A 16,958-nucleotide genomic window follows, 5' to 3' on the forward strand; every position below is an offset into this window, starting at 1 on the left:
CTTGCCCTCAGTAAGGACATCACCCACTTGGCTACTCCAATAAGGTTCAGTACACATAAGGCCAAGGTAAACCAATCACTAACTAAACTGCAAGAAAATGACATTTCTTAATTTGCCTTATAAATCTCATGTTAAAACAAATGGAGAAGCAAGTCCTCTCTCACTTCTGCAGATCAGCTCACTCCACATTCGATTGAAGTCAGTAGAACAATAGAATTCAAAGAACAGCCAAGCTACACCAATAAATAAACACATTACTTCTTCTCTTATCTTACATTCCATAGAAAAGCTGAATAAACAAACAGAATATTTTCTGCCATAAAGTATTTTTGTGTCATGGTGTAAAGAAAAAAAAATGTTTTATGAATGTTCATCACGTCATGATGGATACTAAAGCGCTGGAAAATGAATGATATAAATACATAAATACCCTAAAATAACCTGCACACATTCCCATGTGTAAATAATGTTCGCATCTACACAGCAATCCTTTGCTAAGCACACAGCCTCAAGTGCCATTGATGCGTGATTGTCATGCAGTTAACAGTCGCCATATAGCCTCAATAATCACACACGCCATCATTACAGAGAATCCTTCTAGTTCACTATTCATAGAAAACTTCAACTTTCATAAAAGACAAGGTAAAAGTGCCCCTGGCCCCAGTAAACTCATCACTGCTGAGGGCGTAGAGCCCCCATAAAGCTGGAATCAATAGCCTAGTCAACATTCACAGACCTCGGGACATTGCCTGCGGAACTTATTCATAAATTTGTCGCCTGCTTACCCCCTGCTGTGTGTTCTTGCAAATGTATTCATTCACCAGATAATTGCCTTCAAATTAGCTGTCGCGGTGTCAAATTGTTCATCTAGTTGGTTTATAACATGATATAAATCACCGAACATGCATTAAGCACCTTAATATCATGCATAGGATCTTTTACGGCCTATTCATCATTTCCAGGCTGCGTCAAAGCCACAAAAATATTCCCAAATCACCTTAGAATGCGCAAACAAACTGCTGTGGCATAAAGATTTGGACAATGCAGGATGGCTAAAAACTCAGACTTGTCAAATAGATGAAGATGAATCTTTAATTTTCTCATTTAATCTTAAGAAAAACGAACTGAGAATGCATCCGACAAAGCCCTTTCTCTTCTCTCTCTGAGCAGACAGGAGGAATATCAGTTCAGAAACTCAGTTCAGATAGCTTTGAGGATTGTGCAAAAAGATGTGCACTGTTAAACTTAGGAGCCGACGACTAGTGCTTTAATAAGCTTTACAAATAGTCCCAAACAAGCTTTACAAAATAGGCCCAAACAAGCTTTACAAATAGGCCCAAGCAAGCTTTACATATAGGCCCATACAAGCTTTACAAATAGGCCCAAGCATGCTTTACAAATAGGCCCAAGCAAGCTTTACAGATAGGCCCATCCAAGCTTTACAAATAGGCCCAAGCAAGCTAAACAGATAGGCCAATCCAAGCTTTACAAATAGGCCCAAGCAAGCTTTACAGATGGGCCCATCCAAGCTTTACAAATAGGCCCAAGCAAGCTTTAAAAATAAGCCCAAGCAAGCTTAGTAGATAGGCTAGAGGCAAGTTTTAATTACAAGTAGGCCCAAGCAAGCTTTCCAAATAGGCCCAAGCAAGCTTTACAAATAAGCCCAAGCAAGCTTTACAGATAGGCCCAAGCAAGAGATGGGCCCAGAGTTAAGGCCAAAGGTTGAGACTAGGAAAGCCCAATGTACCGATAGTTCCAAGGTAGGGCTGAGGAACATCCACATACATACAACAAATTCTGCAACAATTTCTTTAGCCACGTGATTACATTGATAGTGTCCAGATGGGCAGGATTTGACTGTATATCAAGATAGTCTTGCTCACTGTGCACGTAAAGTGTGTATCTCACCTGTGTGTTGGAGGCCGGAGAGTGTCTCCACCATCGGCTGCAGGTCTCGGAACACCAGCGTCAGGTGGAGCAGCAGACACACCCTGCAGGAGGCAATATGAAGCGTATACCATGGGCACTCAAATATATATGTATACACATATATACCGTAACACTCACACACTACATGAACTACTCATATCCCCCACCAATATGGCATGTCTGGTTGTGTGCAAGGCATTAGCCCTCCGGAAATGAGCACTACCGCCATTTTCAGTCTAAGTCAAAGTCAATGCTATGGAAACTAAAAAATAATTTTTTTCAAAAATCCCAAACTATCAAAAGGCACCAGTTTACCACTAGACCTATCTATGTGCCAAGTATGGTGAAGAAATATTGTATGGTTTCCAAGATCTGCTCAGGGAACGAGCACTACGACCATTTTCGGTTTAAGTCAAAGTCCTTGCCATGGAAACTCAAAAAAAAATTTTTAATTTTTAAATCCCAAATTATCAAAAAGCACCAGTTCACCACTAGACCTATCTATGTGCCAAGTTTTGTTAAGATATCTCTTATGGTTTTTTAGTTCTGCCCAGAAACAAAACGTGGTGGGCGGACAGATGGATGGAAGGGCGGAAAGATGGAATGAACAGCACCCATTCCTATATCCCCTTTCTACTTTGTGGCGGCAGATAATAACCTAAATACATTTGTGTAACACACAGCAAAAATAACCTGAATACATCTGGGTAACACAGACAGAATAGACCTTAAACACTTACATCATGTACATGGGTCATGAATTCATAATTACAGAAAAATAATAATAATAATAATATAAATAATTTAATAGAAGCTGTGTCTTTTGGAAATGAAATAACTACATATATAAACTACTCAAAAGAATTTAAAGAATACCTGATTTTTACATATGACCATAGTTAACCTGTCATGACATGACAGATTAGCCATAGTCATATGAAACAAGTTTGTGTTCTTTAACTTCTTTTGAGTAGTATATCATAACAATTGGATATTTTTTAAACAATATCATACAATGAACACTGAAATTAGCAACAGTGACATTCCTCCGTCATGTGAAAACCCAAAACTGCCACATTTAGGAACATCTGGGATAATTGGCGTCGAAAATGAATTTTTTTTAAAAAGATATAGTAATTAATATCGGTACATAACAGTAATAGTATTACATTTTATCACAAAAACTCCTCAAAACCTTACCTAAATGAAAACAAATGACCGATAGTACATTATTAATAAGTTATGTATACGACCATGACTGTCACAAGGTCAATATTTAGCTTAAATTACAGGCAATGTTTTTTGGACAAAATTTGTAATATATTTTGTTAAAACATAATGGAAGAATTTGGTTCAAAAGATCCTAATGATTCTACCAAGCTCATAATGGTTGTCATTTTTGGATTGTGTCTCCATCATCTTGGTTAATTCCCAACGTTCTAGAAATCAACGATATCTAGCTGTCTTGTCCATTATCATCATCACAAAACAGTTCCCCAAACATCCACACAGTCCCAATGTTGGGACACAGATTTGCCTGGATGGTCAGTATGAACGTGTGTGGTGGGGGGGACGGACGTTTGCCACGCTTCGATCTTCCCACTACATGCTTAATTACCACACTTGCCACGACACCCGTCACATAATACGTGGCTACTTCGTTTACAGCGGTTTCTTCCCTGAACCGACTTGAGACAAATCAGGTATCCCAGTCATAATTTCTGCTGACTGGTTCTATTCCTTGACACACTACTGCATCTGACTGTTGCAAATAGAGGCTCTAATTAACTACATCCTGACCACAGACAAATATAATCTAATTGGTCGTCCCTTCTACTCCGAGCTCTCTCCCATTGATGTCATTATGGAGCGCTGTAGTCTGGACGGCGGTCATTAAGTCACAAAGCATTATTACACCTCTGATGATGTACATTTTGTAATGATACTCTAGTGGTTCTCCATTATAAATGGTTGATTGAAAAAGACACCAAAATAAAACATACATCGTAACAAACACTACTTAAACGAAATTCAGGATCAGCCGATTCTTTCATATTACTATAGTTACGATAGTTCATCGGTCATGGCAGGATTACTATAGTGATGTGAAAGAATCTGGTGGTCCTAAGCTTCATGTGACTTCCATATAACTTTTTAAACTTTTTAAATCTTCAGGAGCCTTAGGTATAATTACAATATTCTCTCAATTTCTTTCATTCAAATGTTGGTTGGTTTGTTGTTTAATGCTGCACTCAGCAATATTTCAGTTATATGATGGCAGTCTGTAAATAATCGAGTCTGGACCAGACAATCCAGTGATTAATATCATGAGCATCAATCCACGCAATTGGGATCGATGACATGCATCAACCAAGTCAGCAAGCCTGACCACTTGATCCCATTAGTCGCCTTTTACGACAAGCATAGTCATCTTTTATGGCAAGCATGGGTTGCTGAAGACCTAATCTAACCGGGATCTTGACAGGTCTTCATTCAAATGCACCCAAGACACATTTTAGTATCATAAGTACAGTAAATTATGGTTATAACGACCTCAAAAGAACCACTAATTCTAGTTTGTTATGTTACAACCGTAGTTTGTTATACGCATATATACAGTATGCAAACAGAAAATGGATGAGAACCCAAAACATTTAATTATATCCGTCAGTTCGTTATAAACATAGTTTACTGTATACACTATAGGTATATTTTTACAAAGAAAAGAAAACATAATTTTAAGAACATATTTTCATCAGGATTTTCATCACAAACACAGAAATTCTTCTACCAAACATTTTGATTAAATTTAAAAACAACAACATATAAATAAAAAAGTAACTTTACCTCTCAAAAAATACAAAATCTCAAATTATCAAACATCCTTAAAGGGAGACTAATCGCTTCCTGTCCAGCTCGAAGTGTGTGTAAGTGACGTGTGTGAAACCGAGCCATTGCTACTGTGTTATTGCAGTAGTACTTGATAGACGTACATCATATATTTAGCATTAGCTGACAAACAAAGCTGGTGTTGTATGACATTAATCTCACATGCTTGGACTGCCTTATTCGACCAGAACCAAACTCCCCTTTAAGACAGTCAATAAACTCATTTCAAAGAATAAAAGATCTGGACACATAAAACCACTGTGTCGTTTAGACTCACTTGTATGACAAAGTGTGCAGATTGTCAGTGAGCTGGTACCAGTCCTGGTCTCCCTCGGGGCATCGTTGACGTCGGAGATGCTGCAACAGATGGGGGTTCCACACAACGTGCCATGGCTGATCCACCAGGACGGAGTCCACTGAAGTAACAGAAACACAAACTTCTGTAGACTACTGTCATTTAATGATAATCATGGTGATGACGACATTGACAACTATGCTGCTGCTGCTGCTGCTGTTGCTTGATGATGACAATGACGATACGTGGACTGTAACGAACATTCAAGCCTCTTCCTCTTAACTGGTCAAATAGTCAATGAAAGTCGCCTCTACACAGACATAACATTAGTTATAACTTTTATAAAATGAACTGTTGCTATTTTAGTCATATTTAGGAAGTTTTATGGACATCTGCTTCAGAAAATATCGGCTTCTTAGCAGATCTAGATAAATCCCTTATTACAATATTTAAACACTGCAGTGACTGTAGTACAACACAGGGGACAGGGCTTAAGTGTCCTGGTCTGAGTGAAAAATACAAGTTTTACTTCCCAAGATTATCTATATTTTCAGTTAATTTCAAGGTCAAATTAATTGCAATTTGAGACCAGTATTCAATATGACATGCCTTATTATCACATACCATCCCCATGAAATCAATATCAATTACAACCAAATTTAAGATGTGACACTCCTAATGCAATTGCAGTTTAATTTGTCAGACATAATTGGCTGTTTCCGTTCCTCTCCCCTGGCAGATGAGATGCATTCATAGAGAGAGTGGTTTCTTCACTGACAACTAGGAGGCTTTGATACATGTCACAAATACAACCATGGAATATAATATATCACAACCATGGAATATTGTATACAACAACCATGGAACATTATATATCACAACAATGGAATATTGTATACAACAACCATGGGATATTGTATACCACAACTATGGAATATTGTATACCACATCCATGGATTATTGTATACCACAACCATGGAATATTGTATACAACAACCATGGAATATTGTATACCACATCCATGGAATATTGTATACCCTATTCATGGAATATTGTATACCACATCCATGGAATATTGTATACCACAACCATGGAATATTGTATACCACATCCATGGAATATTGTATACCACATCCATGGAATATTGTGTACAACAACCATGGAATATTGTATACCCTATTCATGGAATATTGTATACCATATCCATGGAATATTGTATACCACAACCATGGAATATTGTATACCACAACCATGGAATATTGTATACCACATCCATGGAATATTGTATACCACATCCATGGAATATTGTATACCACATCCATGGAATATTGTATACCACAACCATGGAATATTGTATACAACCATGGAATATTGTATACCACAACCATGGAATATTGTATACCCTATTCATGGAATATTGTATATCACAACCATGGAATATTGTATACCACAACCATGGAATATTGTATACCCTATTCATGGAATATTATATATCACAACCATGGAATACTGTATACCACAACCATGGAATATTGTATACCACAACCATGGAATATTGTATACCACAACCATGGAACATTATATATCACAACAATGGAATATTGTATACAACAACCATGGAATATTGTATATCAAAACCATGGAATATTGTATACCACAACCATGGAATATTGTATACCACAACCATGGAATATTGTATACCACATCCATGGAATATTGTATACAACCATGGAACATTATATATCACAACCATGGAATATTGTATACAACAACCATGGAATATTGTATACCACAACCATGGAATATTGTATACCACAACCATTGAATATTGTATACCACAACCATGGAATATTGTATACCACAACCATGGAATATTGTATACCACAACCATGGAATATTGTATACCACATCCATGGAATATTGTATACCACAACCATGGAATATTGTATACCACAACCATGGAATATTGTATACCACATCCATGGAATATTGTATACAACCATGGAACATTATATATCACAACCATGGAATATTGTATACCACAACCATGGAATATTGTATACCACAACCATGGAATATTGTATACCACATCCATGGAATATTGTATACCACATCCATGGAATATTGTATACAACCATGGAACATTATATATCACAACCATGGAATATTGTATACCACAACCATGGAATATTGTATACCACAATCATGTAATATTATATACCATCATCATTCAAAGTTTATTGCAACCTGAAATATTTCTCCATCTTATAATTGAGAGAAAATTGAAAAGCATTTAAATACAAGCTACACCTGGTCTGTTATAAAGTTAATTGAGAGCAGATGGTTTGTCTTGAAATCTTTAAATAAAAGCTGAAAAAATCATTTCCATAAGATGTGCATGTATAATCATATAATCTTTAATCACCCTAATACATACCTCCGAAAACGAAAATTCAAAATGCTTTTCCTACAAATTAATACACTAAGAATCCTAAGAAATTTATGTAACATCTATGTAAGAAACGACAAACCCATCATAATCGACCTCCCGATACCGTTAGATGTATCAGTATGCACCAAACTGTATATATTTCATTGTAATGGTTATGTGCGTATCTAACTACAAAAGACAAATTTACTCGCAAAATAACTTCAGACTGAAAACAGTTTATCCAAACAGGGGTAAGCATGAAACTGTTTCAAGGAAGAGGAATGGTTTGTATAACCCATAATAATGAATGATCTGAACTTTCCGCATCGGGTAACTGTCACGTAGGACCCTCTCATCCCAAGACGTGTTATTCCATCGTCACTAGACCTGACAAGACGTTCTAGTTGGATCAATCAATCAATTTGTACAACAATGAGTGACAAAATGGCTAACACACCTTCAGCCTGTCCCTCGCACAGGGCATGGAGCGCGTTTCTATACTGCAAGCTGATTGGTTGTTCAGAAACCTGCTTGAGACACAGAGCCAACACTCCCGGCAGAGCTCTCACATAGTTCTCTAGAGCCCATCCATGTCGCCCCTTTATAGCTGGCAGCTCTCTCATGTCCAGCAGCAGATGTCCCATGAGCCTTTGAAGCCACGTTGATGCCGTCTGCCAGCCCCTCTCCGGCAGGAGTGACATGTACAACTCGGCTGCCATTCTTAACTTGGTCGTCAGTTTTGTTATCATGGAGCAGTCGAGGTCTTCAGTTCTGAAACAAACCCCATGTGACCGGTCTTACTTAGGCCTCAGATGAGATCAGCATTCAGTGGTTTAATACAGTCTGAGGAACCAGTCATTAACAACAATTAACAACAATGTGCTGCTTCATGAACAACTAATTTGAGTGCAGCAGTGGACTAGTCTTGTATTGTTAGAGTGAGTGAGTGAGTGAGTATGGTTTTATGCCGCTTTTAGCAATATACCAGTAATATCACGGCGGGGGACACCAGAAATGGGCTTCACACATTGTACCCAAGTCGGGAATCGAACCCGGGTCTTCGGCGTGACGAGCGAACGCTTTAACCACTAGGCTACCCGACTGCCCCTTGTATTGTTAGAAACTGCAGCGGCAAATATACATAACATGTCATACCATAATACCGTATTTGCCTTATTAAGCAGTCCAGTTCTATAAGCAACTTCAGGACCATTCTGTATTCAATCTTTATAAGCACCTGTACTAAGGCCGAAAATTACATGACAGTCTGTATTTGCTCGATTATATTACAGACATATAACTGAAGAATATAAGGAATATATAACTGCCTAGTAACTATTATTGAAAATCTTTTAGTTCATTGACGTTGGAACTAAATATTGTCCTCTACAGATCTCAAGAACAGACTTGGTGCCTGTCTCCCCCACTGGTCTAATTCGTGTAACCTGCGAAAACTGGTTTTTCATGCTGTCTCTCTAAAAGCTTTTCCTTGTTGTATCTCACAATAAGCCTATAAAAAAAATTGCAATCATCATCCTCTTTAAATCGTGTATTATATACAGTAGGTACATTATTCTTGGAGACAAATTGGTCTGGTCAAATAATTTTTTGGCCTGTTTGAAAATAACTCACTCTAGAGAGTTTAAATAGAGTTTATTATGGAAAAAAAACGGACGGAAAAAGAACAATCTAAAGAGTACAAACAATATCATTCCTTAAACGTTGTGATTGAACATAATAATCCAACACATTATGACATTCAGCCAGTACTCACATGGCCCATGTTGACTTGATCTGCCCTACAAGGTAGAACAGGGTTCCTGCTGGGTTCTGAACATTAGCCAGGGCCGTGTTCCGCCAATAGTCGTGCGTTCCACACAGAGACAAGGGCCATAACCCAAGCTCGCAGTCATCAACTTGACCAGTGGTACCATCGTTCTGAAAGGTCTTCACACGCTCTGTCAGTATCTCCATGGCGACCTAGAAATCATATCATATTGCATATGAATAATGATAATCAACATAAACATATATTTTGCTGGCAGCAAATCTGATGTCACGTGGCTTTGTGTCCATATGTTTTTACAACCAATAGAATTATCGGATCTTATATGTCATATGTATGACAATGTTTCAAATAGCACTGTAACTTGAAATAATTTTCTAAATTGAGAGAGTGAGTATGATTGTAGGCCACTTTTAGCAAAATTCAAGCCCAGAAATAGGCTTCACACATTGTATGCATGTGGGGAATCAAACCTGGGCCTTTGACATGATGAGCTGACACCTTAACCACTAGACTATCCAACCGGCCCTTCTAAATTGAACCCACCTGTTTGGACAATGTTGTTTTAAGACTCCTGACATACACGTCATTGGCTGCATGGTAGAGTGCCTTGTCACGTGACACACCTCGATCTACCTGCTGGACCATCATGGCCGACACACACAGCAAGTCCACTAGCACTGGCTGGTCAGGTCGAGGCAGCCTCTCTTTCATTGTGGCATGGAGATCAACCAGCCAATCACACAAGGCCTTGTCATGCAGGCCCAAACCTTTCATCATCCTCTTTGTGTCACAGGTTGAATAAGGGCAGCCATCATCCTACAGGGAAGAAAACCTCATTGATACACTGCAGTATACGTGTAGCTTCCAGTAGCACAGTGGGTACTGTGCTGGAGTACTGAGCTCCACTTAGGTTTGATGCTGTAAGTCAGATTTATTCTTGGATTCATTCATCCAAGTGACATCACATCTTCCCATGACAAGGGTGTTAACTGACTACAAAAGTCCAGATTCCACCCTTGCCAAACTACACTGGAAATTTGTGGCTCAATCGTAGCTCCATAAGTGGCTATTACAAGTTAGTAATTATTGACCAATCAGATTCCACCTCTCTTATAACTTGCATGTGCTTCAAACAAAATGTCGGCGCCCAGTCAAGATGATCTGATCGATAATCAAGACCTATGTTTAATGAAATGGGCCTCACCTCGCAAAATGCATCAAATCATTTGAGCACCTTGATTAAAAACATGAAAAGAGTTGAAAATACATGAAAATATCTGTCGATGCCCAGTTGACAGTAGACATGCTTCAGAATTCCAGCCTAGTTAGACAAGGGTGGAAATGTGACTTTTACAGTCAGTTAACTCCCTTGCCTCGGGAAGATGGTGATATTCTGATGCAGATGGATATTCAACATGGTGTCTACCATAGGTACTGCAGCTCACTTGACAAAACGTCATGTATATGCATAATGTTAATCCCATGAATAAAATGTTCAGGCAAGCTATATTGTCAAACAGACCAAAGAAAATGCTGTCTTTTCAGAAAATACTTGTACTATATAGTGCAGTCTCAGGTTTAACATGCACATAAAATTGTTAACTTGACAAGAAAGCTATCTTGAAAATAAATGTGATGGGGGAAAAAACAAGCCCTGGGGACATACTGACAGCCCCAAATGAGTGAGTGAGTGAGTATGTTTTTACGCCACTTTTAGCAATATTCTAGCAATATCACAGCAGGGGACACCAGAAATGGGCTTCACACATTGTACCCATGTCGGGAATCGAAGCGGGGTCTTCGGCGTGACGAGCGAACGCTTTAACCACTAGGCTACCCGACCGCCCCTAGCCCCAAATGAATATTAAACAGTCAGTCATAAGTTAAGTTCTGGTAGTTCTGGGCCAGTCAAACCAGTGATCAACAGCATGAGCATAAACCCTGGGGTATGAGTGAGTGAGTATTGCTTAACGCAGCATCAGCTATCATGCAGTTACTCACCGCCCCTGGGATTTCATGATTTCACAATCAAACATTAATATCCATGCTACTGAACTTCAACAACAAACATTGGGAACAGAGCACCTCTGGATAACCCACAGGGGGCGTTAAAAGGTCGTGTAGGGCATGATTGTAACCAGTGTATATATAACAGACCCAATCAACACTGGTTGTGTGGATCAATAATGTATTGATAGAAGGTTGCAATAATAATAATACTGTATATATATATATACACAGATATGTGCCTTGGCAACCAGCTCCCCACTGAATGACCTATTAATCAACTATACATGATAGAGAGATGTCATTAAAATTAGATCTTAGTTCTTGCTACCGCTAAACAAAGATCTGAGGACATCCCAATACGGGTCACGTCAGACCGACCTTGCGTGAATTTGGCCGACCAGTGGAATGACTGCCAAGAAGTCGACATTAGCCAATCAGAAGGCAGCTTTCTCATGCCTTCGGGCACTAGTTTCAAACTGGCTACTACGTTTTGAAACATATTTGACAAATTCTCAATTAAAAGTTTGAAAACGGAACAAACAAACATATTGGAATGGCTAATAGATGGCCTAGATTGTATGGATTCAGTCATAAAGCCTGTAACTGTCGTTTGGAATACCCCGTTTTAAATCCTCCGAGGTTGAATGATCAGCAATCCCATCCCGACTGTCACTTTCATGATCTGGTAGGTGATGCTCTGGTCAGATAAAAGGTCATTCTGACGTGACCAGTAATGGGATGTCCTCAGATCTCTGTTTAGTGGTAGCGAGAACTAAGTTCTGATATGATATGTGTGATATCAAAAGACATGAGGGAGAGATTCTATTTAGAGGTGTAAAGATACGTTGGGGTTGCAATACAGTATGTATCCCGATGCTATGGGTGCAATACGATTCGTATCCTGATACAGTACTTCTATTTCACAAGTTGATATTCTTTCTTTTTGCAGGTGAATCACAACCCTGAATCATTTGTAATTAAATTTCAGAGATGGGATATTCAAGGGCAGAAATATATCAATAGAGGGCACTGCGAATGTTATGGCATTTTATGTTCAACCATTGTCTACCATGAACATTTAGAACGCTGTATCATGATAGTCAAATATCAGTGTATGCTGGTGGCTGAACAGTTTCTTTAATTATTCACATGTTCTGACACCAATATAACATGCAATGGAATGGATTAGCATACATATCGCGATACAGGACTCGTATATATGACAATAGAATACTGTATCGCAGTATCGTTACAACCTGCCTTGAGTGTCAACCATATCACTAACCAGCTTCTGTGGCAGACAGATAGGTCATGTGATTTGAGAGAGTGAGTGAGTTGGGTTCAACACCACTTTTAACAGTATTCCAGTTATATCACAGCTTAATGTGGGAGAAAAGCCCAAGGTGACAAATGGTCTCCGACGTTTACCAATTTGGTGGAACCCACAAGCATGGAATGTTGCTGACAAACCAATAAATATAATCGGGCAAACCGGATTCAAACCCACAATCAGAGGTTTCTGGCATGCCCAAGCACTCAATTCTGCAGAGTGAATTGCGGCACCTTCGACTGAGCCACCCGTACCCCCTGATGTAATTTGATTGTGACGTCATGGTGAACAATGATATTGTCCTGAAATTCATTGTAGCAATATCTCCTCAGAGTCATTACTAGATCTCCCCTAAGTAATATTTCCTGTGGACGCAAGTTTTGAATGACAAAATATACACTTACTGAAATATGTGAAAATGAGAGCTCTTTTCACCCTAACAAGGTGACCAGATAAATCACAAGCTAATATCATATAAACCTCATAGCTACTCAATCAAATGAATTACTTATTGTTAAATATGGTCTCAAACTGTGCAGTAATGATTTATTATCTCAGATTTCATAATCTGCCCATCTGCTTCATTATATCTAAATCAGTGCCGGCGGAGCAGAAGCTTACAAAACATGGATGGCGTGACAAATTGCCACTACCCATCTCTGCACTTCATAACTTGTTACCAAAATATCATATTTTCCATCCATCTTCTAAAAGCCGAATGATGGCCATTAACTCATCCAGACTCCAAACCCATGTACTACCCAACTTAAAAACGCCCGGTAATTGTGAAATGGGCATTGTGGGTAGCAACCACATGATCTCCATCAACACTCGAGCAGCTCGCCAAGAATCAAAACCATCAGAGTCCTAAGCACTTCTCATCCAAGCAGCCATTGTCTTACATAATCCGCTGGACAATCATATCAGTATATGTGCTCCATCAACCCCACTGCCGGCAAGGTAATGGCTCCCTAACATCAGCCAATCACAGGGCCCAGCCATAATTCCCCACTGAACACATCAACTCCTCAAATTAATCAAGCGAGTAACAAGGCTCGTTAGATGTCGTATTATCAAATCAAGCACAGTGTTGAGGTAGAAGTCAATCTGTGAGGGTCAAATCCATGCATTTCTTGCCACCCTGCCTTCCAACAGATACGATCAAAGGGTAGAAAGCTGATGCATGTTAAGCAGCCCTGGACATGCAAAGACTGTGTAATTGGAGAACTAGGTTTCATAAAGTTTTTTTTTCAAACTGCCATTACATTTCTGGATGAACGAAGATAGAGACAGTAGTGACTGAAACCTCCACTTCTTGTCTGTGAATATGCAATCACTGTTCTGATATGTACTGGAATTTCTACATAATAGCTGTTCTGAAATGTACTGGAATTTCTACAAACTTATGCCGTCAAGCATCAGAAGGGAACACTGAGTGAGTACTGTGCCAACATTGTTGCTGCCTTAGACCTGCACAAGTCTCGGGCAAAAATTATGAGTTTAAATGATAATTTCTAGATGATGTAAATAATAAGAACAACTTATCCCTATAAGAGATGGTACTGTCCACATATCTAGACCTGATTTATAGGAGGATAGAATTAGTACACATCCATGGACTTTTCATTCAATACAGCCTTGGAGCAAGGCTATAGCTGCCTGTACCAGCTTATGCAACGGTCTGTTGGAGATACTCTTTCCATTTGTTGCTAGTCTATTATTGTGTTCAAATCAATATGTGTTACACACCCTTGCCTTCAACTGTAATATAGTTAAGTGCCCCATTTACAAATAATTCTTTTTCTTCTTTCTATCAAAATAATATGTAAAATACAAATGTAAAAATTCTTACCAATTTCTCTGGTACTTTGCAACTACAACGAGGCAAACCAATTCAATTCTGAATACAATACTCTTGCTGAAGCCAAGCCACCTGATCCTCCTTGCTTGGAATTGTAAAATAATTTCAGCAGATCACAAATATCTCTTGGATTAAACATCAAAGCTGTTAATATTTGGACACAATAATCCTGTCTTTCATGATTTGAGAATCCAAATTTATGTCAATAATCTCCCAGGCATTTTCAAAATTAGCAGCTTTAAATCCCATGTTGCTTGTGTTTAGTGATATTGGTATTTATGATCAACTTGTTTGATCACTGCTCTCCTCAAGGTCACGTGGCCAGCTCAAAGCTGCTTCTAGCATCAAGTAGACTGCTTTATGAAAGAGGGGGAATTTAATTTCCTGGCCATTGAATTAAAGTATTTGCTAATTTGTTCCTAAATCTCTAAGACAAATTCTTTCTAAGCTCACAATTCTTATTTCTAAACTAAACTGTCTGATATCCACCGACAAATTGATTTCTGTCTTCATAATCCTAGTGCACAAGGCCATGTCAGTAAGAGGAAATAGATTTCTTCACCAGAAAGATTCACAAACTTTAAGGGATATGTAAAAACATTCATGGAAAAATCAATTTGATCCATATTTTGAACACATGGAACAATAGCATGTCTTACAGAGAACTATCAGATTATATAACCAATTGGCCTAAAACATTTAACCAATACCAGTAAATAACAACTTTAAACCTGTTTCAGTGAAACACTATTAAACCAATTCCAGTGCAACAGTAAACCAATTCCAGGGAAACACGATTTAACCAATTCCAGTGAAATACGATTAAACCAATTCCAGTGAAATACGATTAAACCAATTCCAGAGAAACATGATTAAACCAATTCCAGTGAAACACGATTAAACCAATTCCAGTGAAACACGATTAAACCAATTCCAGTGAAACATTAAAACAATGTCAGTGAGACACGATTAAACCAATTCCAGTGAAACAGATTCCAGTGAAACACGATTAAACCAATTCCAGTGAAACATTAAACAATTCCAGTGAAACACGATTAAACCAATTCCAGTGAAACATTAAACAATTCCAGTGAAACATGATTAAACCAATTCCAGTGAAACATTAAACAATTCCAGTGAAACACGATTAAACCAATTCCAGTGAAACAGTAAACAATTCCAGTGAAACACGATTAAACCAATTCCAGTGAAACAGTAAACAATTCCAGTGAAACATTAAACAATTCCAGTGAAACACGATTAAACCAATTCCAGTTGAACAGTAAACAATTCCAGTGAAACACGATTAAACCAGTTCCAGTGAAACATTAAACAATTCCAGTGAAACACGATTAAACCAATTCCAGTGAAACAGTAAACAATTCCAGTGAAATACGATTAAACCAATTCCAGTGAAACATTAAACAATTCCAGTGAAATACGATTAAACCTATTCCAGTGAAATACGATTAAACCAATTCCAGGGAAACAAAACAAACACGGGGTTAAACCAGGGAGCTGAGGTAAGTATAAAAGTTAACATTCAGATTTCGACTTTTTTCATTCTTCCAATGGCGTTATGGTACATGTTCTAGTACCTTTATCAAGCAAGTGATTTCCAGTGTCTCTTGCTTGGCAGAGATACTAGCACCTGTAAACGTTGCGTTGGAAAGATAAAGGAGTTGAAATCCACAAGCAGAAATTTATCTAGACCTGCTCAGAGGCCGGTATTTGACCCCAAGTCTGCAGCAAATGTCAGTAAAATTCACAAATTGGTTCTTCTGTAACTATTGTTGTGTTTTTGTGGGGGATACTTGTATGTCATTGATAACAGGACCGAAAAAGAGGAAGAGGTTCTTTGCTTAAGTTTACATTACTGCATTGAATGCAACGTTAAAGTTCAATGTTAAAATACCTCCATATTTAGGAAAATAAGAAATTCAAATTTTGACCAAAGGACAAATTGTCAGCCAGATACATCCCTGGGAAGTCAGCCATTGCCTTCACTGATACTATAGCTGCCTCAGCATCATGAAGTAGGTCATTTGCACCTGACAGAAATCATCTGAAGGTGAGCTACACTAACGAGGTGGAGGGTAATGAGGCCATTGTGTAGGAGATGTTCAGGTATCAACTCACTGCATTCTGCAAACACTGAATAGAGTGTAACTAAGCTCCCATCAGACAGAAGCCCATCTGATGGTACCTGAAGACAATCACTGTACTTTATATGTTGTACACCAAAGTGTCTCACTCACCTCTCCTGGAATATAAATCTCAACACCACGATTCCTCATTGCTCGAGAAATTTCACCAAACTTGGGATCCATGGCCAGAAATAGCCTACAATGTAATGACAGATGTTAAGTAACTAATTTAATCTGTTTACTTAATTGTAAAAAAAAAAAGACCGACAAAAAACAA

The 16,958-nt window shown here is 38.4% G+C and overlaps 1 protein-coding gene across 1 annotated transcript in view; it reads right to left on the reverse strand.

Annotated features, from left to right (window-relative positions):
- LOC124140365 (midasin-like) overlaps positions 1-16,958 on the reverse strand; it is a 158,930-nt gene that overhangs the window by 62,852 nt on the left and 79,120 nt on the right. Inside the window, exons 44-49 of the mRNA XM_048384590.1 lie at positions 16,793-16,877; positions 9,877-10,149; positions 9,319-9,524; positions 8,002-8,315; positions 5,096-5,234; positions 1,909-1,991 (exon numbers count right to left, since the gene is read on the reverse strand). Of these exons, the coding sequence (XP_048240547.1) occupies positions 1,909-1,991; positions 5,096-5,234; positions 8,002-8,315; positions 9,319-9,524; positions 9,877-10,149; positions 16,793-16,877 (1,100 nt within the window). The remainder of the gene's footprint in view (positions 1-1,908; positions 1,992-5,095; positions 5,235-8,001; positions 8,316-9,318; positions 9,525-9,876; positions 10,150-16,792; positions 16,878-16,958) is intronic.

This window comes from Haliotis rufescens, unplaced genomic scaffold (genome assembly GCF_023055435.1).
Source record: "Haliotis rufescens isolate VD_foot unplaced genomic scaffold, xgHalRufe1.0.p SCAF_5, whole genome shotgun sequence".
Lineage (NCBI taxonomy): Eukaryota > Metazoa > Mollusca > Gastropoda > Lepetellida > Haliotidae > Haliotis > Haliotis rufescens.